Genomic DNA, 27809 nt, shown 5'->3' with positions numbered 1-27809 from the left:
GGCTCTGCAAAGGTCCACAGGCTGGACAGCGGAAGGATCCCAATGGAAAGTGACAGCAGTGCCAAGGTGAGGCCACCAGCCCTGGGAGGGTGAAGAGGGCTGATGCACCCGCAGCAGCACAAGAACATCAGGTTTTGGCTGCTCCTCAGTCCTAGGGTGGCAGTTTAGTCCAAGGCCCTATTTGCATGTCTTTCTAGGCCCCTCAGAAGCTGACTGGAGGCCAGCTCTTCCTGGTTCACAGCTTTGGGGCTACATGCACATCTCATTCAGGCTGTCTGCACCTCCCTTTCAAGGTGCACCTTGGTGAGCACTCTGGGGAGGCAGGCCTGGCAGCAGCATTGTGCTGGGCGCTCCCTGCTCCCTTTGTATTTGTCAGTACTGTGGCCCTGCAGCTGAGAATTCTGGGTGTTCACTTGTCTCCTTCAGAGCTGGATGCTCTCAGGGACTGAGAAGGGAGGTCAGTGTATAATCTCAGCAGGCCAGCAGCAGACAGCCGAGCAGGTGAGGTGCCCCTCTAACCCTAATCCAAGGGCTGGGCACTATTAGGCATGTGTCCCCTTAGGAATGGGGTGTTAAGATGAAATCTAGAAATCAGGACTATGTAAATGGAACATAGAAGGAAGGGAGGTTGTTCGGAGGATGGGGAGTGTGCGCTTGAGAGTGGGCCAAGACATAGGCCCCTTCTCTCAGGCCCCAAGAGGGCAGTGGGGAGCAGGGAGTATGGGAGGCAGTCTCCAGTCTAGGGCAGTGAGATCCTAGCAAGGGTGTGGGAAGAGCCTACGTCTGGATTCCCACATGCTGATTTAGTAAAATTCCCTGGAACTGGGGCTTGGACAACTTGAGGCTGCTGGATGGAGCAAGAGTTTCAGCAGCATGATTCTGAGAAGGGCCTGGGTGGTCTGGGCAGAGGGAGAGCAGAGTGCAGGAGCACTGGGAATTTGGCCTCTGCCCACATGCAACCTGGTGACCCTGGCAGGAGGGAGGCAGCCTAGCAGGATCAGGGAGCAGGTAGAAGGGCTCCTAGCCTTCCAGCCCAGGGTTTATTGTGAGCAAGGGAGCAATGGCGGCCATCACACAGCACACTGGCCCTCCTAGGGGCTCAGTCCCTAGTGAGCTGCCCCCAGCTGAGCCTGGCTCTGGCACTGATGTTCGGCAGAGATCTCAGAGGATGCCTCAGGACTTGTGCTGGCGATCCCTGGGGCCTTCCAGCTTCTTGGGAGGTGGGACCTCTGCCAGTGGCCCATCCAGGGCCTGTCTCCGGATAAGCTCTGCATACAGCCCGCCTTTCTTCAAGAGCTCGTCATGTGTCCCAGCCTGGAGGACAGGAGGGAAGGACAGATGGTTTCCCTAACCCAGTGTGGATTTCAGAGCCCTAGGAGGGCTGCACTTCTTTTTTTTTTTTTTTGCAGTTTTTGGCTGGGGCTGGGTTTGAAACCTGCCACCTCCGGCATATGGGTACTGCGCCCTACTCCTTTGAGCCACAGGCACCACCTGGAGGGCTGAACTTCTTTACCGGCCATTGGGGATCACGGTTATTTAAGCTGGGGATGCTCTGAAATCAAAGTCCAAGCTGAAAGGAACTGTCATTGGCACAGCTGTATCAGTCCATAGCATTCACTGCTTAGCTGAATTTTGGAAGAATGTGATTCCTCCTGTCCCCTTTACAGAGTCCAAGGCTCTAACTCAGGACCTGATGCCCCATGAAAGCCCCTCAGTGGCTTGGGGCTGTGAGCCCCCATAGAGCCCTGGGACTGCTCCTGACCAGTCCCCAATCAGGTGCCTTGTGGGGTCTCCTCTGCACCTTACCCCTGGGCAGCCAGACTTGCCCAGGCCCCACCCCACCCAGCACCACACACTTTATTGAGTACTTTTCCTCTTGATCCTGGAAGCCAGTAGGGCATTATACTATCCCAGGGGACAAAAGAAGAAATTGACGCCCTGAGCATCCAGGTCTTGTCTAGGAGCAGAACTACTGAATACTGTGGGATGCTGCTTCCAAAATACTGTCTCAAGGCCAGACTCTCGCACAGCTTCAGCTGAGCCACCATTTCACTGACTGTGGCTGAGACCATCCCTAACCCGACCCTGTCCCCCAGGCCCAGACTAACCTCCCAGACACTGCCGTTGGCCATGACAATGATGCAGTGGGCTGCACGGACAGTGCTGAGCCGGTGGGCAATGACCAGTACCGTGCGGCCTGTGCTGGCCCGGTCTAGGGCCTCCTGCACGACACGTTCAGACTCTGCATCCAGTGCACTCGTGGCCTCATCCAGGATCAGCACTGTGGGTTGCTTGATGAGAGCACGGGCAATGGCCAGGCGCTGCTTCTGGCCCCCAGACAGGGTGGTACCTCGCTCACCTGCAGAGGGAGGGCACAGGGCAAGGGCCTGAAGTGACCCTCTGCTGTACACTTGTGATACAGTGCCATGAAAGGGCACTGGGTCCTTCCTGAAGTTCTGTCCAGCTCCTTTAAGTGCCCCTCTTGGCACTGTGCACATCTGCCCTGCCCCTCTGTGACACCCATCAGATCCCCAATCCCACATCCCTGTGCAACCAAGTATATACCACTCACACAAAATAACATAGCAAGGCTCAGTGTCCTCCACAGGTGCATGTCCCTCCCCAGCCACGGCAGAACCTCAGAGCTAGGATGACCCACTCCCTGTCCTGGGACTGCAGCTCTGGCTGCCTCCCTAGCCTCCAGCTCTCTGCTACAGTAGGGACACCCCGCAACACAATATGGACTCCTGGGGTGTGGTAACTGGGGTAGGCAGTGGGATTCAAAGCCCACAGAGGACAGGAGACATGGCAGCCTGGGACCCAAGAGCATCAAGGCAAGATGGCATCCCAGGTCAGCAGACAGTCAACCCTGACAAGCCCCAGGCAAGCATGAGTGTGCTAGGATGAGAGATAAGGGGGAAGCTCCCAGCCCCCAGGATGGTGTGGAGCATGAACAGTGTCAATGCAGCCCATCAGCACACAGAACACGGAGGACAGGCTGCAGGCAGCAGTGCCACACTCAGAAGGCTGGAGCTCAGTCAGACCGAGCAGAGTTCAGAACCCCAGATAGTTTTGCATCCAGAGAGCTGCTGGAACATTCTGCAACAGTGCCAAGACACTGGACGATAATCATAGCCCCAAAGATTGAGAAGAAATGACTCCTGAGGTAAACACGTAAAGCTGCAATAGGACAATAGGAACGCCCCACAGCGTGATGCTGGTGTTCCCGTACTCCAGGAGAGACTGTTAACTCAGTCGCCCTACTGTAATGAGAGATGTCACAGAAGAATAGGAGGGGAAGAAAATAGCCCAGAAGAGTTACAAGGAGTCAACCCCCCATTTCTTCTCTTTGATCTCAAGAAGTAGTGGCCCCTGCAAAGTTCTGTGAAGATTCCAAACATCACAAATCATGGTGTCCACGGCCCGGGTCCTGTTACATTCATTTTTTATTTTTTGAGACAGGGTCTCACTCTTTCTCTGGTGCTAGAGTGCAGTGGCACCATCACAGCTCATTGCAGCTTTGAACTCCTGGGCTCAAATGATCCTCCTGCCTCAGCCTCGGTTAGGACTACAGGTGTGCACCAACATGACCAGCTAATTTGGATTTTTTTTCTTTTTTTTTGAGATAGAGTCCATTCTGATACCCTGGGTAGAGTGCTGTGGCTTCATAACTCGTAGCAACCTCAAACTCCTGGACTCAGGCAATTCTCTTGCCTCAGCCTTCCGAGTAGCTGGGACTATAGGTGCTTACCACAACACCTGGCTGATTTTCTATTTTTAGTATAGAGGGGGTCTTGCTCTTGCTCAGGTTTTTCTTGAACTCCTGAGCTCAAGCAGCTCACCTGCCTCAGTCTCCCAGAGTACTGGGATTACAGGTGTGAACCACCATACCTGGTCTAAAAGTTTTTTTTTTTTTTAAGAGACAGGGCCTTGCTATCTTGCTCGGTCTGGTCTCAAACTCCTGTCCTCTAGTGATCCTGCCAAACCCTGTCATATTCTTTAACTCCTCTGGAGCCACCCCCTTTTTTTTTTTTTGTGGTTTTTGGCCGGGGCGAGGTTTGAACCGGCCACCTCCGGCATAAGGGACCGGCAACCCTACTCCTTGAGCCACAGGCGCCGCCCTGGAGCCCCTTTTTTTGTTGTTATTGAGACAGTTTTATTATGTTTCCCTTGGTAAAGTGCCATGGCTTCAAAGCTCACAGCAACCTCAAACTCTTGGGCTCAAGTGATTCTCTTGCTTCAACCTCCCAAGTAGCTGGGACTATAGGCACCTGCCACAATGCCCAGCTATTTTTTTTTTGTTGCAGTTGTCATTGTTGTTTAGCTGGCCTGGGATGGGTTTGAACCTACCAGCCTTGGTACATGTGGCCAATGCCATAACCACTGTGCTACAGGCGCCGAGCCTCTGGAGCCCTTTTTGTTGCTGCAGCCTGGTTGGTATGTTGTGCTTGAACCCCATGAACCTGGACTCCCCATCTCTCTTAGTTACAGTTCTGGTCATCTCTAATGCACTGTCTCTTTCCCCTAATGCCAATGAAGCCTTTACCCCTGTGTGACATCCTATCTCTTAGCCTATGGTGCCCTGAAGGATTCCTGTCCTGGAACTTACCAACAATGGTGTTGTAGCCCTCAGGAAAGTTGGTGATAAACTCGTGGGCATTGGCTTCCCATGCAGCTGCATATACCTCTTCATCAGAGGCTTCTGGCTTCCCAAAACGGATGTTCTCCATGATGGTTGTTCCAAACAGGACTGGCTCCTAGAGGGGAGGCATAGGGATGATCCACAGAAACATTCTGACTCTGCCCAGAGCCGTGAGGGGCTCCCATGATCATCAGGAGAGTCTACTTTGGCAGAACCAGAATAGGATCCCTTAGAGAATCGGAAGTTCAGAGTCAGGTTAAGTGAGGACTTAAAGTGGCCCAGAAACCCTCACTGGGAGAGCAAGGCTAGCCAGCCCAGCAGAGGGAGGGAGAGAGGAGGGGTTTACACTTCGGCTTTCCCCTGCTCATGGGCAGCTGTCTGAGCCTGGGAGAGACACTGCTCATGAACAGGGGAAAGCCAGAATAAAGCCATGAATAAAGTGTTCCCTCTTTATTCGTGGGCCCACGATGGCAAAGAGAGGACCATCACTGGGCAGTGCCACTTGAAGCAGAGGGAAGGTGATTAGAGGCTCAGTGCTCCAGGCTGGGCTGTGGATCCTCAGCTACGGGTGGATGGTGGCTTCCCGCAGTCCCAGCAACCCCACTGTGGGCTTCTCTAGACCAGGATGCTATGGGCTGTACAGAGAATCCCAGGGATCCTAAAATCCCACCTGCACAGACTGTTTTATTTATTTATTTATTTATTTATTATCGTGACAGAGTCTCACTATGTTGCCCTCAGTACAGTTTGATGGCGTCATAGCTCACAGCAATCTCCAACTCTTGGGCTTAAGTGATTCTCTTGCCTCAGCCTCCTGAGTAGCTGGGACTACAGGTGCCCACCACAACACCTGGCTATTTTTTGTTGCAATTGTCATTGTTGTTTAGCAGCTCCGGGCCAGATTTGAATCTGCCAGCTTTGGTGTGTGTGGCTGGCGCCATAACCACTGTGCTAGAGGTGCTGAGCCCACAGACTGCTTTAAATAGGGACCAAAGTTTTCCTACCCTGGGAGACAAGGGCAGAGATGCAGGTGCCCTAAAGACAAGGATACCTCAGACCTAGATGACAGCTGGGGACATGTGAAGAGGGCTAGGGGCTTCCTGGGAGTGGTCAGATAACAAGGGTAGGGAGGAGAGAAAGGCCCCGAGGGCTGAGAGGATCAGGGGAGGACAGGGGATGGTGGCTAATGGCAACTCCAGGGGCCCCCGCACCTGGCTGATGAAGCCAATGACGTGGCCACGGAGCCAGGAGGGGTCAAGGGTGCGCAGGTCCCGCCCATCCAGTGTCACCACTCCCGCAGTGGGGTCGTAGAAGCGCTCCAGCAGAGAAGCCACTGTGGTCTTTCCTGGGGAGGGAGGCAAGGGCTTCTGGAGAGATCCCAGCAAACCAAGTCCCTGGGTGGCAGTGGAGGGAGACCCCCCCCCCCCCACAGGAGGGCCAGGGCTCACGGATGCCAGAAGAGGAGTCAGAGGGTAGGGAGAGGGTGGTCAGACAGTGGGGGCTCCCCTTACCTCCCCCAGACTGGCCCACGAGGGCCACGATCTTGCCAGGGGGCAGCGTCAGGGTGAAGTCTCTGAGCACCTCGAAGCCAGGGCGGCAGGGGTAACTGGGAGGAGACAGACATCAGACCAGGCTCCAAGCCTGTTGCCCTGGTCCCTCCTAAAGTTTCACTGTACCCTGGCGGGGCACTTGTTTGGAGGCATTAAGCCAGACCTCCCTGCCTGGTTCCCCCAGCCCTTGGCCCAGAGGGGCTTGCCCTATGCCCATTCACCCTGCTTACCTGAAGCAGACATTCTGAAATGTGACAGAGCCTCGCAGATGCTCCCTGGGGATGCAGCAGCCCCCAGACAGGGGGATGCAGGGGCTCAGGGCCATGTACTCGAAGACCCGGGTGCCTGCACTGAGCCCTCGCACCACCTATGGGGGAAATCCAAAGTTTACAGAGAGGTGGTAGCGGGGCTTCTAGGGACAGGAGCCCCTGGGGATAACCATGGCATCTCCTAATCACCAGGCAGCAGCAGAGGGGGCTGTGGGTCTGGCCTCAGGTCCTTCTTCCCCTCTTGTCCCCACCCATACCCACTTCCTACAGCACCAGCCAATAATGGGACTTGGGTTCAGACCTGAGTGTCCATATCCCAGGTCCCCACCTGCTACTCACCTGACCAAACAGGATAGAGAGATTAGCCATGGACCTGGGAGAAGAAGGGGAGAGGGCTGTAAGAGGTGCGGATGAGAAGAGCCAAGAGAAGGAGAAGAAAGCCATGGTGGGGTTGGCAAGGAAACCAGCAGCCTGTGACCCAGGTCAGAGATGGCTCCTGATAGGGGACTGCGGGAGGCCTGGGATCTAGTGACACCAAACCACTGAACCCTGGCTTCCTCCCTGGCCAGACAAGGATGACAACTGTCCGCCTACAGGATTCAGGGACAAGAGGACATGGACATGGAAGGCAGGCATAGGACCTCAAGGGTGTCCTGTGCTGCTCTGGCCTGCAGCCTGCAGGTGAAATTAGCTCACAGTGTGCAGGGATGCAGTCATTCCACAAGGATGGGACCCCACCTAACCCTATGACTTCCCTGCTTTGCCCTAGTAGTGGAGATGCTGCTGTCAACACAGATCAAGGTTATATGGCCTATGATAGGAGATTAGCCCTGACATTAAAAACACAAGTCAAATCCTGGCTTCAGAGAAAAGAAAAAAAACGAAAGGCGCTACTGAGCAACAAAGAACTGTGGGAGCCCCCAGACAGAATTCCTTGGAACAACTTCTACTGTGGGCTCAGCCCGCAGGGCCTGTGGGTATGAGATGGGGGTGTTTATCTATCTAGACCAGTGGTTTTCAACCTGTGGGTCGCGACCCCTTTGTAACAATGAAAATACATCGTGGCCATTATGAAGGTTGAGAACCACTAACGTAGACAGTGTGTGGCCTCCTTTGTCACAGCAGGGCTGAGATGGGGCTGTTGGCTGCCTTGAAACTGTGGGGGAAGATGAGTCAACTGCTTTTTAGTCACTGACTCCTGACTGGTCTGGTCAACTCGTGACAGTGGCTCTGCCACTGTGTGTGATGGGTCCTCTCTTTCAGAAGAGGAAAACCTGACTCCCCAGCAATGGTTCAGCTTCAGGATTCACTTCTTCCAGCCGGAAACCCACAAGGAAATGGTTCCAGCAGGCTCAGGACCAGCAGTACTTGCAAAGGGAGTAGGCAGGTAGTGAGCAAGAGGCCAATTCAACAAGCCATAGCTGGGGATAAGGTGACAATCTCCACGAGAGCTAGAAGCCATCAGGGCCTGGGAAAGTGACTGGGCTAAAAATGAAGTCCCACACATGCGTGACTCATCCAGGGGCAAGAACCCTACTCTCAGGGAGGCCAGGTAGGGCCATGACTAGACTGTGAGGTCACCTGACCTGACTGTGGTCTGTCTGGGCATCTCCCCTTCCTCACTCAGTCTCCTCCCTCAGGACCCCAGTACTGATGTGTGTACCCCTGGCTTAAATGGCAGGATACAGGAGGAAACATACCAGCTTCTTTAATACAATAAGACCCAATTCCTCCATGGTGGGTGGTGAAGAATTTTCATATGAGCAGGGCTAGAGGGGCTCTCAAAAGCTAAGGAATGTGGCTACAGGAGCAACCGCCAACAAGGCAGACAGTGCAGCCTGGCTCCCTGGCATCTGTAGTGTAATTCTGTTAGCTGGCTAAAAAGGGGAAGTGAGTCCTCAGGGGAGGGGCCAGGGCTGGCCAGAGCAGCTGCCTCCCCACAGGGAGATATCCTGCCACTGCCCCAGGGAGGGCTGAGGGTGTTTTCATTGAGAGGGCTGGTGGGTCGGTCAGGACTAAGGTGATGGCGCTGCTTATCTGAGTCAGCATGGAGGGGCAGGCAACAGAAGGGATCTGGCATCCCACCGCCACCTGGAAGCAGCTCCTGGGCTGGGGTAGAGTTGGGGCTAGTTAGGGAGTGTGGAACAGTAATGGGGCCGATGGTGTCTGTGCACCAGGAGATGCTGGATTTGGGGCTGAGAACTGGGGTCTGTCCTGCCAGCTATCTCTTGCTTATCCTCAGTCTACTCGAGCAGTAAGCCTGGTGGGGGGGGGAATCCTTTAAGGAATAGCTGACGCACACCCGGAGGTGTGTTAGGAAGCAGGGCATAGACACGTACTATCAAGGAGTGGTGGCCTTGGGAGGGAGAGCAGAGGAACTCATGGGGGAGGTACATGGGGGCACTGGGGATAGTGCTCTATTCTCCTGACATGGTTGGTGACAACAAGTCTTCACTTTTTTTTTTGACACAGAGTCTCACTCTGTCACCCTTGGTAGAGTGCTGTGGCATCACAGCTTACAGCAACCTCCAACTTTTGGGCTTAAGCGATTCCCTTGCCTCAGCCTCTCAAGTAGCTAGGACTATAGGCGCCCACCTCAACGCCCAGCTACTTTTTGTTGCAGTTGCCATGGCTGTTTTAGCTGGCCGGGGCCTCGTTCGAACCCACCATCTTCGGTATATGGGGCCAGCGCCCTACTCCCTGAGCCACAGGCACCGCCCAAGTCTTCACTCTTTAATTATTATAACGTATTTACTCTTTAATTATGTATCATAATGTAAACTCACATTTTATGTATTTTTCTATATTTGGTGGGTTGGGGAAGCAAAGGGGAAAATGGCAATAAAACAGGTTTTTGTCTAGCCTGGAAAGAGAAGGGAACAGAGGCCCACCTTGGGCCATGTGTGGCAGAGCCAGCCCCTCAGCTTTGGTCACCCTGTAGGGGTGGGAACCCAGCTGAGGGAGTATTTTCAGAGTTATAAAAAGCACTGGCTAAAGGGGTGGCCCTAGCAGGGACACTGGCTCAGTTTCCCATTCCTAAAAGTGGCCAGTGAGGGCAGGAAAGGCAGTTCTCAAAAAGCTTGTCAAGGATGGTCTGTCCACATGTGGAGTGTATTTGGCCTTAGCAGGGAGGGGATTCAGACACGTGCTACGACACGGAGGAACCTTGAGGGCAGTGTGCCACGTGATAAAATGCATTCACAAAAGGACAAATACTGCATAATTCCACTTAAGGGATGTCCCTAGCGCTGTCAAATTCATAAAGAAGGAAATGGTGGGTGCTGGGGGTTGAAGGAGAGTTAGTGAAAAATGGGGACAGTTTCAAGTCTGCAAGATGAAGAGAGATCTGGAGATGGAAGGTGATGATGGTCGCACATGATGTGAGTGTGCCTGTGCCACTGAACTGCACACTTAACAATGATTAAGATGGTAAATGTTAGGTTGTGTATTTTACCACAATTAAAGAAAAAATTAAAGTTTGTCAAGAATCCTTTTGCGTCCTTTGGGAGGCTGAAGATGACAAACACATTCCTGAGTATACCTGGGCATTGTTTACAACCGTGATGGTCAATCTCACCCCAGCCCTGTGCTTCCCTGGAGTAGATGGGCAGGCCTGGGGCTGTGCAGCAGACCCTCACCACAGTAGGTTGGCACCCCGTCCCCTGACCCAGCAGAACTCTGAGGGTGACAGGGGCTCCATAGGGATGGGGATGGCCCTACTTACCTCTGCACTGTCTGGGAGGCCACCAGGAAGGACATGAGGTCTCCCCCTGTGAGTTGCTGTCCAGCCACGAGGGAGCCCCCAATTAATAGGGTACCCAGGACCATGCCTACATGGGAGGTGGGAGGGGACAGGTGGTGAGGGAGAATGTGGTTGGAGCAGAAGTGCCCCGCCTAGGTGTGAGCCTGAGTCTGGCCCTGCCCTGAGGTTGACTGGAAGACTGAGGCAAACCCCAGAGAGTAGGGTGGGTGCCCCTCCACAGCTTCCCTGAGGGTAACCTGTAGCATTCCACACATGGCTTGGCTGGGAGGTAGGCCTGCCACCCTCCCCTTGCCTACACAAGATAGTGGCCCGGAATGAGGTAAACTAAGGCACCCAGTGACCGTCCACAGAGAGTCAAGCAGAGGGAGAGCTGCCTCATCATCTGTCTTTATGCTCCCCCTCGGGACCAGCTTACTCACAGTTAAAGGCGATATTGGAGAGCCCCTGGAACAAGGCTATGCCCCGGCCTAGCTCCTCTGCTCTGCAGCGGCACCCCTCCAGCTCTGCCCCGTAGCGCCTGGTGAGAGAGGCCAGCCACGCTCATGAGACAAGAGGATAGGCTGTGGCGAAGAGTGTGTGTGTGTGTGTGTGTGTGTGTGTGTGTGTGTGTGTGTGCATGTGGGCGGCTCAGCTCTGCTGTGCCCTGCCCCTCCCAGGACTCACTCCTCCTCCCGCTGCTCCATGGCAAAGGCTCGCACGGTCCGGACGTTGCCTAGGGCTTCATCTGCTACACCAGTTGCCTTGGCAATCTGTGAGGAGTCCAGGAAACATGGAGCCAGGTTAGAAGAGGGTGAGCGGGGAGAGCAGATGGAGAGAAAGCACGAGGGGAGCAGAAGAGGATGGCCAGGAATGCTGGTACCTGCTCTTGACACTGACGAGATAATTTTCGGAGACCTGAGCCCATCAGGGTGCCAACTCCCATCAGGGCAGGTGTGGCCACCATCAGCAGCAATGTGAGGCGTGGGGACAGCATGGACAGGGACACCAGGCAGCCAGTCACTTGGGTGCAGCTTCGCAGTCCCTAGGAGTGGGAATGAAGGCTGGAGGCTAATGGCCATCAGCACCATGACTCAAGGGACTTTACCAAGGGTCAGCGGCCAGAGCTCTGCACCCAGAAGGCCAAGGCCACAGGTCTGATGCCTAGGAGCCCAAGTGGCAGTCACAGAACATAACCCTTTCCTGACCAGAGAAGTTACACCCAGGATACATGAGGGGCCATGAGAATGCCTGAGCCATGGCTTCCTTCCCCAAGATAAATCCCGGGTTGCTTCTCTTCCTGTTTCATGTTGATCAAAGAGAACTGCACAGGGATACCACCTGCTGATGCCACAGGCTGGTGTCCGGTACCATGCAGCAGCCACTGTGATGGTGGGCGTGGATAAGAGGGAACAGCAGTATTCAGGCTCTCTGGGGACAAGGTAGGCCCACTGATTTTGCTCTTGTCAGGAAAGGCTCTTGTCTAAGTCCTTGGGAAGGCTTTCTAAAGGAGATGGTTTCAGGGCAGCGGAGAAATAGCCCACTCTGACTTTGGACATGGCCTCAGCACCTCCCTTCCATGAACTTCCATGCTACCTCACCAGGCACTGGTCTCTCAAGTCCTTGTGAGCCTTGGCCCAACATCAGGGTTGGGCAGGGCAGGGCTGGCTTGGTGAGTCTGCATGGGGGAGCTGTGGTTGTATGGGGGGACTGGGGCCACTGACCTGGGAGATGACGAGCTTGAAGGATGACTTAAACTCCTGCACATCAGTTGTCAATCGGCTCACCAGCTGCCCTGTCTTTTTAGCATCAAAGAAAGCAATGTCTTGTCTGGCAGTGAGACATGGAGGCAGAAGGGTGGGAGGAGGGAGAGGGAGACATTACTTTAGGATAAGCCCCAACCCAGGGCCCCTGTGGTCACATTAGTTACCCCTGCCGTGCACCCTTAGGCTGGCAATACCGGAGCAGGGAGCTGAAGAGGGCCCTTCGCATGTCCACAGCCATGCGCTCGCCAATGTGGGACAGCAGCACCAGGTACCCGAAAGTCAGCAGTCCCTGAACAAGAGGCAGATACACTCAGGGATGCCCTGGGGAATCTCCTGGGTGGCCTGAAGCCCACTCTCTGCTGTACCTGGATGCTGTAGAGAATGAGCAGGTGGGTACTAATATTCCGGGATTCAATCATGAAACTCCCCACATGGTCCCTTGTGTACTTGGCCACGATCTCTACCAGCTGTCCCAGGAGCAGGGGGATCTGCACATTCACCAGAGCCGCACCCAAGGCCAGCTGGAATAGAAGGGCAGAGGGGACAGATATTGGGGGAGGTACTCTTCTCTGTCCTAGCCTCGACTTTGGCCTTTCTTCTCCCATAGCTGCCATGATACCTGTCCATGCCAAGCTGATTGTGTGGACATATCAGTGCCTCTCTAGAGTTAAAATGCTGGCTTCCAGCCCCTGCACCCCTCAAACCCAGCCACTTTGTACTAATTCTCCTGGCATCCCTCACAAGCCAGCGCCTTGGGCTACTTCCTGGAGGTCTGAGACATAGTGAGGCAGGAATGCTATCCCCGTGACCTCTGGCTTATAGCCTCTGCAGACCCTTTCTTGGGTCTTTCCCTGTCCCCAGTATGGAGGAGTGGGGAAAGCCTCACCACAATGGCTACCCCCAGGACCAGAAGGTGGGGGCGCAGAAACCGCCAGAAGAGCTTCCAGTTAAAGCGGGACTCCACAATACTGGGTGTGGAGCGGGCAGGAGGGGCCTCTTCTGCTTCACACAGTGCCACAAGGCAGAGGTGAGGACGTTTACTCAGCAGCAGAGGGCCTAGCAAGGGCCCCCCAACCCAGTACCATGTAGAGGGGCTCCGGCTGGGAGCCAGGGGGGCTCGAGGGAGGTGGGCCCGGAGCTGAGACCGCAGCTGGGCCACAGCCCTGAGGAGGAAGGAGCTGTGGTGACCGTCAGAGTACCTGCAAGGAAAGAAAGGCATCGATGGCTTGAGGCCCTGACTGTCCTCCAATTGACCAGTAAACTGACCAGGCTCTGGTTAAGCCCTCTGGACAGCAACATTTCCTCTTCTTTCAGGCCCTTGACCCTGACTTTCTTAGGGCTGATTTATAGCAACTTCAGTTTCTAAGATAAATGTACACAAGTAAAGCTGCTGAGAATGAGGAGGCTAATCATGGAGTCAGACTGCCCACAGCCAGCCTAGGCCCCTTTCAGCCTCCAGGGGCACCTGACTCCCAAGTTGGCAACGGCTGCTAGTCCATAGCACTCCCTGGACAAAGAGAAGCCAGAAGGCCTCAGTGACCAAAGTGCAGAGGTCAGGAGAAGAGAAGCTCCTTTTGTGCCTGGCACTGCACCTGGTCACTCCAGCCACCAAGGCAGACACAGCCCCCACCTCCCTGGGAAGAAGATGGCTGTTCTCACCTGACAGAGGAAAAACATCATGTGGAGCTGAGACAGTTGAAATCACTTGTCCCCAAGCAGTAGAACTAAGATAAGAGGGGAACTCTGCTCCAGCATCCAGGTTCATCTACTCTGCCTATGTGCTGTGCCCAAGGCTATAGGTGGCCTGGCCAGGACTGGACATAGGTCTCCTGACCTATTACATCCCTCCCCTACTGGGCTTGGAGTGCTGTGGCACAATGCATGAAGGGAAAGGGGACCATACCCTCCTGTTTTTTTTTTTTTGTTTGTTTGTTTTTGTTTTTTTGAGACAGAGTCTCACTTTGTCACCCTCGGTAGGGTGCTATGGCATCACAGCTCACAGTAACCTCCAACTCTTGGGCTTAGGTGATTCTCTTGCCTCAGCCTCCCGAGTAGCTGGGACTATAGGCACCTGCCACAACACCCGGCTATTTTTTGTTACAGTTTGGCCAGGGCTGGATTCGAACCTGCCACCCTCCGTATATGGGGCTGGTGCCCTGCCCACTGAGTCACAGGCCCATGTCTTTTTCTTTTGAGACAGAGTCTCACTTTGTTGCCCTTGGTAGAGTACAGTGGCATCACAGCTTACAGCAACCTCAAATTCTTGGGTTCAAGCAATCCCCTTGCCTCAGCCTCCTGAGTAGCTGGGACTACAGATGCGTGGTGCAATGCCTGGCTATTTTTAGAGAGAGGGTCTCACTCTTGCTCAGGCTGGTCTCGAACTTGTTAGCTCAGGCAATCCACCTGCCTTAGCTTCCCAGAGTGCTAGGATTACAGGTGTGAGCCACTGTGCCTGGCCATGTCTTGTTTTTCACTGTGTCCTTATACCTACCCTAACATTTAGATACTGATGCTCACTCTCCTTCTGCCCTGGGTAACTGTCCAATTTTCGCATTAGAGTATACGTTCCTGAAGTGCAGGAAGCTATCTCACATCCTCAGTACTTAGCAGAGCTCTGGCACATGAAAGATATTCAGCACATGTTCACATTTGTTGAGCACTGTATGCCCTCATTAGAGACACAGAACAATCTGACCTGACTACTGCTGTAAACATTTGTACTTACTGTGGCAAACAATAAGGAAATGCATTTTACATTGCAATCAAAGATGATGAACATATATGCATATGCCACACAAAGTTGAAACGCTTCACAAAACAGTTATTTTCCCTAATTAAAAAATGTATTCCAATATTTTTTATTACATTCACCTTATTATTTTTTATAATTTTTTTTTTAAGAGACAGAGTCTCACTTTGTCACCCTCGGTAGAGTGCCATGGCTCACAACTCACAGCAACCTCCAGCTCTTGGGCTTAGGTGATTCTCTTGTCTCAGCCTCCTGAGTAGCTAGGACTAGTCGGGCACCCACCACAACATCCGGCTATGTTTTTGTTGCAGTTTGGCAGGGGCTGGGATCGAACCCACCACCCTTGGTATATGGGGCTGGCGTCCTACTCACTGAGTCACAAGCGCTGCCACTCCCCCCATTTTTTTGCAGGTTTATTTTTGGCCGGGGCTGGGTTTGAACCCGCCACCTCTGGCATATGGGGCCAGTGCTCTACTCCTTTGAGCCACAGGCACCGTCCCCCCCACCCTTATTTTTTTAAAGAGATCGTGTCTGGCTATGTTGCTTAGGCACAACTATAGCTCACTGTAGCCTCAAATTCCTGGACTCAAGTGATCCTCTCACTTCAGCCTCCAAAGTAGGTGGGGCTAAAGGTGTACATCATCATGCCCAGTGAACTTTTTTCTTTTTTGTACAGCTGAAGTCTTGCCATGTTGCACACACTGGTCTCAAACTCCTGGGCTCCAGTGATCCTCCTGCCTTAGCCTACCAAAGTGCTGAGATTACAGGTGTGATGCATGGCACTAAGACCATTTACCTTTAAATGGCCCTGATCCATTAACTTCATTTTATGAGCTATTGAAAAACACTAACTTATGAACACATATATACTTGAATATTACTTGATATCCCTCCCTGGTTTAAATAATATCAACATTTTAATTCTGTCTTAAGGTTTGTTTTCAAAACTTCCAATAATTTACCCTGGCCACTTTCCAGCTTCTCTCATCTTTTCTAAACTAAAACTCCAAAGAAGAGCTTAGTCACTGCCAAGAACTGATGGAATACTTCCCAGCACCAGTACTTCCAGCTTCAGTGGGCCCCAGCTCTTGTCCTCTATCAGATGGGCTTATGACACATAACTCCTCATCCACCTGCCCTTTGGGAATCTTGCATCTGTTTTTTCCTTTCTTCCGGAAGAAAATCAGTCCCTTCTCCTACAGCATTTATCTGCCAGCTGTAGTTTCATGGCTCTTGTTTGCTGGCACGCTGTCTCTCCTCTCCCTCTCCCAGTGTATGTACAGTGTTTTACCAAGAACAAACATGTTCGAGTTAGTAGACTGACTATCGCTGCGGAATGTCTCCAGTTCTAGGCCCCATTTTTGTTGGATTCACTTTGAATCGTGTGGAACACAATCAGTATTAAATGTTCCTTGTCCCTAGTAACAATTTTTTTCAAATCTCCAGGTCAGTTTCAAGAGGACAGAAGTCCAGAATAGCGCCCCCTCAAGGGGAACGCAGACTCAGCATAGTCACTGACCCGAGAGCCCCATACGTCCCGCCACCACACAGATATACACGCACAGAGCCTGCTGCAGGAGCCGCACGGATCGCTATTAATAATTGAGGCCAACGCTCCAGGGAGTGACGCTCCACCCCGGGCCAGTCTAGCCTACAACTCCCAGAAGGCCTCGCGCGAGTGCAGGGACTCCATCTCCGGGCGGGCTCGGCACTGACTTGCCAGCCGGTCAATGGCCCGCGCTCTAAGTTTGTCTCTTTTTACCTGGCAGCCGAGAATGTGTGGAAGCGGAGGGGCAGCAGTGGCCTGCCTGGGACCAGGCCACTCCGAATCCCGACCCGAAATAAGTGCACCAACATACTGGGGCCGGAAAACAGGAGCAGCCGGCAACGGGAATTTCACTCTCACCCCACCATGGGCTCCATCTTGGCTGCGGCCCACGTCCCGACAACCTCCTCGCGCCTCAGCAATGATTGGTAGAAAGACCCATCAATCTCGTTGCAAGCTGTGATTGGAGAGAACGTTGTAAGCGGGCCTCCTTCCGAAATTGTGATTGGAGAAAATCACTTACTCCTTTACCCCAGTTGTGGGCGTGGCCGAACGAAAAGCTCACTGCCTTTCTCCCAGTCTCCAGGTGATGGCTTGATAGTGTGCACAGTCAGTCCCCTCAGCTCCGAGGTATCCATGGTAACGCGCCTGCCGCTAACCGCGGGACATTTTCCTGAGGGTATCCCGGAGGACATGGGAAGTCCTCTGGTTTCTAGGGAGGGTAGAGCACTGAACTCTAGTGGACAAATGAAGAAAATTCGACGGGGAATTTTTTGAAAGCACGTGCACGGGCCCAGCGCGATGATATTTGCCTTTAGTCCTAGCTACTCAAGAGGCAAAGTGGGGGGATGGCTTGAGGTCAGGAGTTCGGGGCCGCAGGGAGTTATGCTTGCGCCACTGCACTCCAGCCTGAGTGACAAGGCGATACCCCATCAAAACACGTGCACTTGATTTGCCACCCGCCCTGTACTTCTTAGGCGTGTCAGAACTCCAGGACAGCTGGCTGTCATGTATATTGGGGGCGGGGGGAATCCCAGGATTCTGATACTGTTGCCCCGTGCGTCAACATATTGAGTATGACCAGTGTGGAGGTCCTGGAGTTTATCAAGGCACATCTCAAATCTCTCTCCCACGGCAGATGCCTTCCTCACCCTGTCAGAACAGCTTGCACCTTTGTTATTTCTCCTGTGTAATTATTTGTTTGGATATCTGCTTCCCCACTGGTCTGTAATGTCTTGTTGGGTAGTAGCTCTGTGTCATTCATCTGTCTTCTCCAAATGCTTGGCAGGGAAAAGTGCCCTTTATAATAAATTGTCCTGAGTTGGGGGAGGGGGGGATGGAAGTGAGGCTGTCAATGGATGAATCTAGGTTAGAACTGGGTAGGAAAATGTATCAAGATTAGTTTGAAGTTGGGCTGGGAAGGGGTCCTAATGTGAATATAGACCTAAGGATCCTAATGTGGAATATCCATGATATTGAGTGAGTGATATTGTTTAAGAAGGGGCAGAGACAAGGCAAAACCCCACACAACCCCATCTTTCTGAATAAATTTTTCCCAGAGACTGGGTCTTGCTCTGTTGCCCAGACTGGAATGCAGTGGTTTGAGCATAGCTCACTGCAACCTCGAACTCCTGAGCTCAAGTGATCCTCCTGTCTCAGCCTCTTGAGTAACTAGGACTACAGGCATATGCCACCACACCCAGCTAATTTTTTATTTGCAGGAACATTTTTATCTGGTCTCTAGGGAGGGTAGAGCACTGACTCTAGTGGACAAATGAAGAAAATTCGACAGGGAATTTTTTGAAAGCACGTGCATGGGCACAGCACCGTGATATTTGCCTGTAGTCCTAGCTACTCAAGAGGCAAAGTTGGGGGATGGCTTGAGGTCAGGAGTTCGGGGCCGCAGGGAGTTATGCTCGTGCCACTGCACTCTAGGTGGACTAGGTTGTCCACGCTGGTGTCAATTCTTGGTCACAAGTGATTCTTCTGCCTTGGGGCTCCCAAAATGCTGGTATTATAGGTGTGAGCCACTGAGCCCAGATACCACATAATACAGATGTCTTAGAAAGGTTATGGGAATATCTGGCTCCTCTGCAATGTGAGATTCTATTTTGCCACCTCCAGAAGTGCTGGGTCTTGTTTTCATAGCTCTGCCACCTGCTCAGGGATAAAGTTATGCTACTACTGTTCCCCACCCAAAAAAGAGGCACAGAAAGAGAAAAACAGGTACATTGGACTCAAGTTTTATGGGTACTTCATGATTGTCTCCACATTCCTTCATTGAATAACCAGGAAGCACTGTATTCCTTCCATTTCATGGATCTGGGCCCCACATCAGCCTTTGGGCCTAAGCCCTGGAGGCCCTGACACCTGGTGGCTGAGTTAGCATCTCAGGAATGGGCTTCAGGAAGAAACCTGGTGAGTCAGGGCCTCAAGAATGGCGTTGGGCAAGCCATCAGACCAGCTTCCTGGGCCTCCTCCTTGTTGAGGCAACACCACAGAGCTCAACTCAACTCACTTGACTCCTTGAGTACCCATACTATCCTTCCAAATCCTGCCCTTCTCTGCCTGCTCAGCCTTGATGCTGCGCAGGGGGTCTCAGAACCTGGATCAGGACTTGGAAAGGGTGTCAGTGTTCAAGAGTGTAAGGAAGTAAACATAATGGAACTTCCAGGGAACCCCACTTTTCTACTTTAAATCCCCTTTAACTGCTTCTGGAATCCAAGATAAATGCCCTTTCTATCTTCACTTCCTCCTCTCCTCAGTTTCCCTCAACCTGACTGCCAGGTCAGACAGGCTTCCTTATTTCCTTCTTTAACATCCTTAGACCAACAAAACATGTTTTCTTTTCTCTTTCTTTTCTATTTTGGTCTTATAGCATTTATTGTATGGGTGTGTGAAGGGAAGAGGGTCGAGATTTTAGGAAATGGGATTTAGCATCCCAGCCCTGAGCATCTCCCATCTTTTCATAGGTTTCTGCATTTGCTTGTGTTACTGTGACCGCTGCTCTTTATCTCCCATCCAGTCTGACATAGGTGTCTCCTCTTCAGTTCCTGCCTCTTAAACCAATGACCCTCCCAGGCATGGAGTCTGCACCCTGAGTGGTTTGGCCCCAGGTTGCCCTGGAAGGGGTGTGAGTGATCAGACAGGTGACTGAGGGCTGGAATGCCTGAGGCCTGCCCTGACTGAGTCATCTTGTGCTGTTGTTGTCACTGTTCTTGTTGAAGTCCCTGCTCAGTTCTACAGACATCCGTAGGAACAACAACAGCTCCCATCCTTTTACCCTTTCTGGAGACGCTGCAGCAGGATGGTGAGCCGAATGGGCTGGGGGGGGAGCCAGGGGCGGCTGAGGCAGTGGGGAGACCTGGGGCCAAGACCCGTGCCCCTCCTCCCCATGCCACCTCTGCCTCCTCCTCCTCCTCATCAGGGACCCCGGGGAGGGAGGATCTCTATCTACCCTCTGTCCCCTGCCACTCATACAAGAAGCTCCTCCTCCTCCTCTTTCCCTCCTCTCATGGGCCCCCCTTGCTTGGTGCTGCAGGGGACAGGGGCTTCTCAGCCTTGCCACAATGCCCTCCCTGCCCCAGATACCCCCACAAAGGCACAGCCCACAATGGCACCTGCCTCTGCTTCCCCCTCTTGGGGATCCCACACCACCCCACCCCTGGCCTCGGTGACTTCTCCTCCCTCACGCCGATGCCCCCAGAATGCTCCTGGGCTTCGGATAGGTCCTCTGATCCCTGAACAGGATTATGAGCGGCTAGAGGACTGTGACCCTGAGGGCTCCCAAGACTCACCCCTCCATGGGGAGGAGCAGCAGCCCCTGCTTCACGTGCCCGAAGGCCTCCGGGGTAAGTGTGAGGGTCATGTTGGAGTGAGCATCTGGCAGGGGTTGAGGGCGTGGAGACCTGATCACTCAGGTGAGTGCATCAAGGCCCCATGCTATTCTCCTGTGCCCAGGCTCCTGGCATCACATCCAGAACTTGGACAGCTTCTTCACCAAGATATCCTTTGTGCTAAGCCTGCAGAGATGGCATGTGAAGGCCCCTCAGAACTAACAACATTCTTGGCTAGGAGACTCTGAAGGTGTCATGGGTGGGAGGACTTGTTGGAGACAGGGGGAAGAGACCTCAGGAAAGGCCCATGAGCCTCAGGCTTATTCCTTGACACATGGCCACATCTACAGCTACCACCAGCGGAATGGCTTCACCTGTATCCTGCTGGAGGACATCTTCCAGTTGGGGTGAGCTGCTTTGTGGCCCTTCCTATCATCTTGTTGCTTTCTGGAACCTTTGAGTGGCTGCTGCTTCCATCCCACACTTTCCCAAACAAGGGTCTTGGTGGGGTTGGATGAAGGATGACTGGCTGGTGTAGGGGCTGGGGCAGGCCCACCTGGCCCTCATGTCCTATCACCTCTGCATCCTTGCACCCTCTGAACCCTGTGAAAGGACAGGAGATTCTCAGGGCTGGGTGTTAAATCCCATTTCTTCCCCCCAGACAATTCATTTTTATTGTCATCTTCACAACCTTCCTCCTTCGCTGTGTGGATTACAATGTTCTCTTTGCCAACCAACCAAATAACCGTACCAGACCTGGGCCGTTCCACAACAAAGTGACCTTGTTGGATGCCATCCTACCCTCGGCCCAGTGTGCTGAGAGGTGAGTGATAGTCCGGTGGGACCCAGGGGAGGGTGGAGTTCATGAAGAGGGAGCTCCTGAAGAGGGGATAGGAGCAGAATGGAGCCTCCCTTATCCTTGGTCTAAACCAGCAGTTCTCAAAGTTTTTGGTCTCCAGACCAAAAATACACTTAGTATGCTTTAATTGTATTTAATTTAAAGTGTATGGTGTGTACTTTTAATGCACTTAAAATTGAGAACCCCAAAGAGGTTTTATTTATGAGAGTCATGTCTATCCATGACTATCATATCTAATTTGAAATTAAAGCTGAAACAATTTTATTTATTTATTTATTTATTTTTGAGATAGTCTCATTCTATTGCCCTTGGTAAAATGCCGTGGTGTCACAGCTCACAGCAATCTCAAACTCTTGGGTTCAACAGTTTCTTTTGCCTCAGCCTCCCAAGTATCTGGGATTACAGGCACCTGCCGTAATGCCTGGCTAGTTTTTCCAATTTTAGTAGAGATAGGTCTTGCTCTTTCTCAGGCTGGCCTTGAACTCCTGAGCTCAAGCAATCTACCTGCCTTGGTCTCCCAGAATGCTAGGAGTACAGGTGTGAGCCACTGGGCTTGGCCTGAAAACAATTTTAAAACCTAAGACTGCCCAAGCACACATTCCATTGGCTGTCAGTGTGAGGTGATGTCTTTACAAGTCTTGTAACCTCTGGAAAGTGCCACCTCATGCCCATGAGAGAATGAGATTGAAAACAGCGAAAGCATTTGTATTATCTGAGAAAAGTTTTTTAGACAGGCATGGTGGCACTGGTGCCTGTAGTCTCAATTATTTGGAAGTTTGAGTTAGGAAGATCACTTAAGCCCAGAAGTTTGAGGCTGCAGTGAGTTATGATTGGGCCACTGCACTGCAGCCTGCATGACAGAGTGAGACCTTGTCTCTAAAATAAACACAAAAAAGAAAAAAAAGAGTTTTGGCTTTGCAGACATGGTGTAGGGGCCCCCTCCTTAGATCCCAGCATGGAGAACTGCTGGTCTGGCTAGATCTTCTCGCCATGGCTGTTTTCCCTTCTTCTGGTCTCTCTCAGGCCCTCATCTTTCCCCCCTACTACCTGTCCCCAACACCACACAGGATCCACTCCAGCCCCATGCTGGTCTTCCTCCTGGTCCTGGCTGTCGCCTTCTGGCTGGTCCAGCTGCTTCGCTCGGTCTGCAACCTCTTCAGCTACTGGGACATCCAGGTGTTTTACAGGGAGGCCCTGCACATCCCACCGGTGAGCTGGGCCAGCATGTCTGTGGAGTGTGCAATAACAGGGTGGGTAGAGGAGTGGGGCTGTGCAGATGCAAACAACTACTTGGAAGAGGGCAGAGAGAGCAAGGCCTTATACCTGCCCTGGGCCCTAAGTATGTACCACCACTTAGAAAACGTGCTACTTGCCCTAGTGGAGCCTAGTTTATTTAGATGGCTCATATGAGATGACTTAGAGTCACATGTTTGAGCTAAAAAACAGGGAGTATTTAGAGGAGGGGCAATCATTGGCTTTCCAGAGCAGGAAGAATTTGGATTGGGCTTGGTTGGATAGGAAAGAAAGGTAGGGCATTCCAAGCCACAGTGGGCCAGAGAAGGAAGGTGGGGAAAATCTGTGAACATCTGTAGGCTGTGGTAAGGAGATGGACCCATTAGCCTAAAACGGAGCCTTCAAGTCCCCCATCAGGTGATCCCCCTCCCTGGTACTACAGTAAGCCACTGCATTGGCCTTGTCACTGTTCTCTGGTCACACTCTGCCCTTTCCTCATCTTGCCTCCGCCTCTTATTGCTTTGTACTGAAGTTCTCTAAGAGACAGTTCAAAGGCTGCCTTCTGTAGCACCCTTCCCTTGCTTCCTCCTGCATAACAAGGGAGAGGTACTAAAAGGCCCCTGAGTAGGGGAGCACCAGGCACGGGGTGGGGTGGGGGGCATCAGGAGGCCCATGAAGCAGAGGTGAGGGAGTGAGAGTGTGACCACCTTCCTGGAGACTGCTAATCCTTCTCTTCCCTCCTTTTCCATTCCTCCCAGGGGAAGGGGAGACCCAAGGATGAACTACAGAGACTGGAGGGACTGGGGAAGCTGGGTGAAAATGGGCTAAGATGAGGTTTGAAGACCCCCAAATGAGCTCTCACAGCACCCCATCAGCAGACATGAGCACTACCAGGGTCTTGAGAAGGCTAATCTGGTGACAGAGTGCTAGATGTCCTGGGGTAGGGTGGAGCTGGGGGGTCTCAAAGTATGCCGAGGCAGAAGGTGGGGGAGGTTCTGGCCCAGAGTTGGAGGGAATACTGCAAACTGGAAGGAATCATCCCCCTGGGACCTGCCAGCCAGTCTATCTTCTTTGTGTACAATTGAGGGGACATCAGACAAACCTTCTCATTAGAGCTAAGAAGCCAGGTCCAATACCTGGAGAGTTTACTAATGAAGTGTCCCCAGCAAGCACGTGACTAATGGTCTCATGAATGGCAGGGATGATGATGAGCAAAGCAGTTCAGAAAAGGATGAAAGGAAGTGGGAGGTTAGGGGATGACAGAAAGCAAAGGTGGGGAGGTGAGGGAGGGTCATGGTTAATTTGAGGTGGTTTCCGGGCAGCCCCTTGTGGGGTGTGGCTCAGGTATCACTGTGGAGAGCAATGGGGTGGCTGGCACACAGCAGGTCCCCTTTCCTTAGGAGGAGCTCAGCTTGGTGCCCTGGGCAGAGGTGCAGTCCCGCCTCCTGGTGCTGCAGCGGAGCGGTGGGCTGTGCGTGCAGCCACGGCCACTAACAGAGCTGGACGTCCACCACCGGATCCTGCGCTACACCAACTACCAGGTGGCTCTGGCCAACAAGGGCCTGCTGCCGGCCCGCTGCCCACTGCCCTGGGGAGGCAGTGCTGCCTTCTTCAGCCACGGCCTGGCACTCAACGTCAACCTGCTGTTTTTCCGCGGTCCTTTCTCTCTCTTCCGCGGGGGCTGGGAGCTGCCTGACGCCTACAAACGCAGCGACCAGCGGGGCGCCCTGGCCGCGCGCTGGGGGCGCACAGTGCTGCTGCTGGCCGCCGTGAACCTGGCGCTGAGCCCGCTGGTGCTGGCCTGGCAGGTGCTGCACGCTTTCTACAGCCACGTGGAGCTGCTGCGGCGCGAGCCGGACGCGCTCGGGGTGCGCTGTTGGTCCCGCCTGGCGCGCCTGCAGTTGCGCCACTTCAACGAGCTGCCGCACGAGCTACGAGCGCGCCTGGCCCGCGCCTATCGTCCAGCCGCCGCCTTTCTGCGTGCCTCCGCGCCCGCCGCGCCCTTGCGCGCGCTGCTAGCCCGCCAGCTGGTCTTCTTCGCCGGCGCGCTCTTCGCCACCCTACTAGTTCTCACCGTCTATGACGAGGACGTGCTTGCCGTGGAGCACGTGCTTACTGCCATGACCGCGCTTGGGGTCACGGCCACCGTGGCCAGGTGCGACAGCGGACACCCTTGGGTGGTGGTGTGTCTCTTTCTCTGAGCTGGGGCTATGTGAGTCCATCTACTGGCAGCAAATCCTTACTCCTCCCACCGTCAGTGCCCCCCAGCCGTGCAAACCACTGCTGTCCCCCTAGCCGCAAGTCCCTTCTCCCCATCCCTTCCTCCTCCTCGCTTTCCAGGTCTTTCATTCCGGAGGAGCAGTGCCAAGGTCGTTCCCCGCAGCTCCTGCTGCAGGCCGCCCTAGCCCACATGCACTACCTCCCGGAAGAACCCGGCCCTGGCGGCAGGGCCAGCGCCTACCAGCAGATGGCGCAGCTGTTGCAGTACCGGGCGGTGAGGGTCGCGGGCTGTGGGCGGCGGTGCAGCCCCGTGCTCTGTCTGGGAGGCGGCATGGGACAAAAGGGCAATGCCGGAACTTAGGGAGTGACTAGGTTGGAAGCTTCTCTCCCTGGCGAGTGTCCCTGGGGCTTCTTGGTCTTGGTCACTCGCGTGGCTCCTCAGCAACGCTTGTACAGCTTCCCCCTACTTTCCAGGTTTCCCTGCTGGAGGAGCTTCTGTCTCCCCTCCTCACCCCGCTGTTTCTGCTTTTCTGGTTCCGCCCTCGTGCCCTGGAGATCATTGACTTCTTCCATCATTTCACTGTGGATGTGGCTGGGGTTGGGGACATCTGTTCCTTTGCCCTTATGGATGTGAAGCGCCATGGCCACCCTCAGGTTAGACCTTTCCCTGGCCTAGTGGGGTCGTGCTGGATAGGAGTTTGCTTGTCTTACCCCAAGCTGACCTGGGTTCCAACTCCAGCTCCATCACTTGCCACCTAGGACCCTGAGCAAACAACTTCATTTCCTTGCATGCCAGTGCCCTCATCTGTCAAATGAAGACAACAGTGGTAGACAAGGCTCAGGCTTGTAAGGATGACAAGAGATGATGTCCTTAGGACCCTTAACAGAGTTGCTGCCTCATAGGTGTATCAGCAGATGGGAGCAAAGATGACTGGAGGGGCTGAGAAGAGTGGCCAGTGGGTGGGGCTGCATAAGGATTGGCTTCTGGACCAAAGCTGTCAGGCCCATTCTGGGGATGTGGTCTGCACTGGTAGGCAAAGCATTGAGGCCAGGCCACATCCCTCAGCTGGGTCTAGACCCAGCTCCTCCTCTGCTGCTGTACTTTTGGGTGATGGTGACCAAATCCCCATTGTGGCCTCCATTTCCTTCACATGGAAAATGGGGCAGTGTCTCCTATCCCACCTACCTTCCTCCATAAGACTTAGTGTTTGCAGTACCTGAGTGACCATGGTTGCTTGCAGTGGCTATCAGCAGGACAGACAGAGGCCTCACTGTCTCAGCGTGCAGAGAATGGGAAGACTGAACTCTCTTTGATGCGGTTCTCCCTGGCCCATCCACTATGGCGCCCCCCAGGGCACAGCTCTAAGTTCCTTGGGCACCTCCGGGGCCGGGTACAACAAGATGCAGCTGCCTGGAGTGCTACTTCGACTCAAAGTCCCCCCACCCCAGGGGTACTCAGCAATTGCACCTCACCTCTGGTGAGTCCTAAACCTGGCCTACCCTCTGCTCTCCCCATCCCAGTCCTCCCTTCTCTCTGCCCCTACAGCCTTGCTGTTGGTAGTACCCTCTTCATCTTCCCCTCCTCTCTTGCTCCCAGCCAGAGGCCTTCCTGGCTAACCTCTTGGGGCACCCCCTCCTGCCCCCGAGGGACCTGAGCCCCACATCCCCCTGTCCAGCTGCTGCCACAGCCAGCCTCCTTGCCTCCATTTCCCGCATTGCCCAGGACCCCAGGTGAGATGCAGGGAAGATGCAGGGGAATTGGGGGTGGTTGATTTTCTACAAGGGAAATAGGATGCTGAAAGGAGTCCAGAAGGGGAAATCCAGTCTGGCTTGCCCTATGGGGTGGGGGCAGGTGGGAGGGTGTATTTTTTTTTTCTTTGCAGTTTTTGGCCTGGGCCGGGTATGAACCTGCCACCTCCAGTATATGGGGCCGGCGTCCAGAGTCTCAAGCTGTGGCCTTGGGTAGAGTGCTGTGGGATCACAGCTCACAGCAACCTCAAACTCCTGGGCTTAGGTGATTCTCTTTCCTCAGCCTCCCACATAGCTGGGACTACAGGTGTTCACCACAATGATCATTTTTTTTTTTTTTGGTTATAGTTGTCATTGTTGTTTGGTGGGCCCGGGCTAGATTTGAACCCACCAGCTCCAGGGTATGTGGCTGGTACCCTAGCCGCTTGAGCTACAGGTGCCGAGCCAAGGTGGGGTTGTATTCTGATCTACTGTACCCTGTGTTCCAGCTGTGCATCCCCAGGAGGCACTGGGGGCCAGAAGTTGGCCCAGCTCCCAGAGCTTGCTTCTGCTGAGATGAGTCTCCATGCCATCTACTTGCACCAGGTGAGTGGAGGGTGTGGACAGGAGAAATGTGGAGAGGAAGCAGGTGAACAAAACAGAGGTTGGGAGGTACCTAACATGAGCTGCAGGAGGTGGTTTCTAGAGCCTCTGCACCCAGTCAAGGGCTTGGCTTGCCCTCAGAAGGGACGGGCCCCTCATTCCTCTCATTTCCATGCAGCTTCATCAGCAGCAGCAGCAGCAGGAGCTGTGGGGGGCAGCTTCAGCCATCTCTCTGTCCAGGCCCTGGTCTAGTCCCTCACAGCCACCCTCGCCTGATGAGGAGAAGCCATCTTGGTCAAGTGATGGTGAGGAGAGGATATGCAGGGGGTAGATCCTGGGTGGACACTGGGAATCATGACTCTTCCCAGCTGATGGTTTTTGTCACTAGGCTCCAGTCCTGCCTCCAGCCCCAGACAGCAGTGGGGAGCCCAGAGGACCGGGAATCTGTTCCCTAGAGGGTTTCAGGAGACCACAGACACCCAGAAGGAACCTGTCCAGGCCTCTAGCACTGTCTGAGAAGACTCTTCAGGGTCAGAATTGCCTGCTTTTGCAGGGAGGCAGAAAGGATTGAGTAGGAAGTTGGTTTGGAGTCAGACTTGGAGGGATGGAACAGTGGGAATTCACGGGGGCAGGGGGTGGTTATCTTTGGAGCCCAGAGCCCTGGACTGCTTGCCAAAAGCCTTCTCCTTCCTCAGGTTTGCTGGCTTCCCACAGGAGACTGGACAGGGTGGAGTGGAAGGACATGCCAAGCCATCTTTAGAGGCCCCCTACATACAACAGGCCCAAGATACTTTAGCTGGGCAGGACCTAGGGGTCGATGAAGAACTTGTCCCAGAGAACAGAGAAAGGGTTTGAGGGTTTCCAGTGACATCTGGAAATAAGTCTTAGAGATGGTTCCCACAAGGAGGGGGAAGGAGACACACCCCAACTAACTGTTCTGGAGTAGCTTCTTGGGAAGAAGCCTCCAAGTATACTCAGGTAGGGGGCATGGGCCAAGGAGGGAGCCCCAAGTGTAAGGGAAACAATGAGGCCCAAGATCTGAAAGCCAGTGGCTTCTCCACTGGCTTCT

The 27809-nt window shown here is 53.6% G+C and overlaps 2 protein-coding genes across 12 annotated transcripts; one reads left to right on the top strand and one right to left on the bottom strand.

Annotated features, from left to right (window-relative positions):
• Nucleotides 1-1025: 1025 nt before the first annotated feature.
• Nucleotides 1026-16712, bottom strand: ABCB8 (ATP binding cassette subfamily B member 8). 2 transcript variants are annotated; one of them, XM_053608378.1, is made up of 16 exons: nucleotides 16478-16712; nucleotides 12853-13165; nucleotides 12332-12487; nucleotides 12161-12255; nucleotides 11925-12030; nucleotides 11084-11245; nucleotides 10888-10973; nucleotides 10644-10741; nucleotides 10186-10291; nucleotides 6801-6834; nucleotides 6423-6559; nucleotides 6154-6248; nucleotides 5854-5987; nucleotides 4610-4757; nucleotides 2109-2359; nucleotides 1026-1314 (listed from the first exon to the last, which is right to left on the bottom strand). In XM_053608378.1, exons 1-16 carry the CDS (start codon nucleotides 16570-16572, stop codon nucleotides 1174-1176), a joined length of 2157 nt encoding a protein of 718 aa, XP_053464353.1. In that variant the 5' UTR covers nucleotides 16573-16712; the 3' UTR covers nucleotides 1026-1173. The 2 variants fall into 2 exon arrangements, with proteins under 2 accessions (XP_053464353.1, XP_053464354.1); XM_053608379.1 differs by lacking the exon at nucleotides 16478-16712 and adding an exon at nucleotides 16367-16457.
• A 105-nt stretch (nucleotides 16713-16817) lies between these two features.
• ATG9B (autophagy related 9B) lies at nucleotides 16818-27575 on the top strand. 10 transcript variants are annotated; one of them, XM_053608375.1, is made up of 16 exons: nucleotides 16818-16891; nucleotides 18554-18679; nucleotides 19489-20112; nucleotides 20222-20267; nucleotides 20442-20504; nucleotides 20759-20920; nucleotides 22024-22165; nucleotides 23590-24344; nucleotides 24530-24683; nucleotides 24884-25063; nucleotides 25651-25887; nucleotides 26007-26140; nucleotides 26647-26743; nucleotides 26919-27045; nucleotides 27129-27270; nucleotides 27436-27575. In XM_053608375.1, exons 3-15 carry the CDS (start codon nucleotides 19569-19571, stop codon nucleotides 27254-27256), a joined length of 2769 nt encoding a protein of 922 aa, XP_053464350.1. In that variant the 5' UTR covers nucleotides 16818-16891; nucleotides 18554-18679; nucleotides 19489-19568; the 3' UTR covers nucleotides 27257-27270; nucleotides 27436-27575. The 10 variants fall into 10 exon arrangements, 8 of the variants coding, with proteins under 8 accessions (XP_053464350.1, XP_053464349.1, XP_053464346.1 ...); XM_053608374.1 differs by having other exon boundaries at nucleotides 19287-20112; XM_053608371.1 differs by having other exon boundaries at nucleotides 18554-20112.
• The last annotated feature ends 234 nt before the right edge of the window (nucleotides 27576-27809 follow it).

The sequence above is a fragment of the Nycticebus coucang genome, chromosome 11, assembly GCF_027406575.1.
Source record: "Nycticebus coucang isolate mNycCou1 chromosome 11, mNycCou1.pri, whole genome shotgun sequence".
Taxonomy (NCBI): Eukaryota; Metazoa; Chordata; class Mammalia; order Primates; family Lorisidae; genus Nycticebus; species Nycticebus coucang.
The sequence above is the reverse complement of the archived record's forward strand: the minus strand, read 5'-3'. Positions and strand labels throughout refer to the sequence as shown.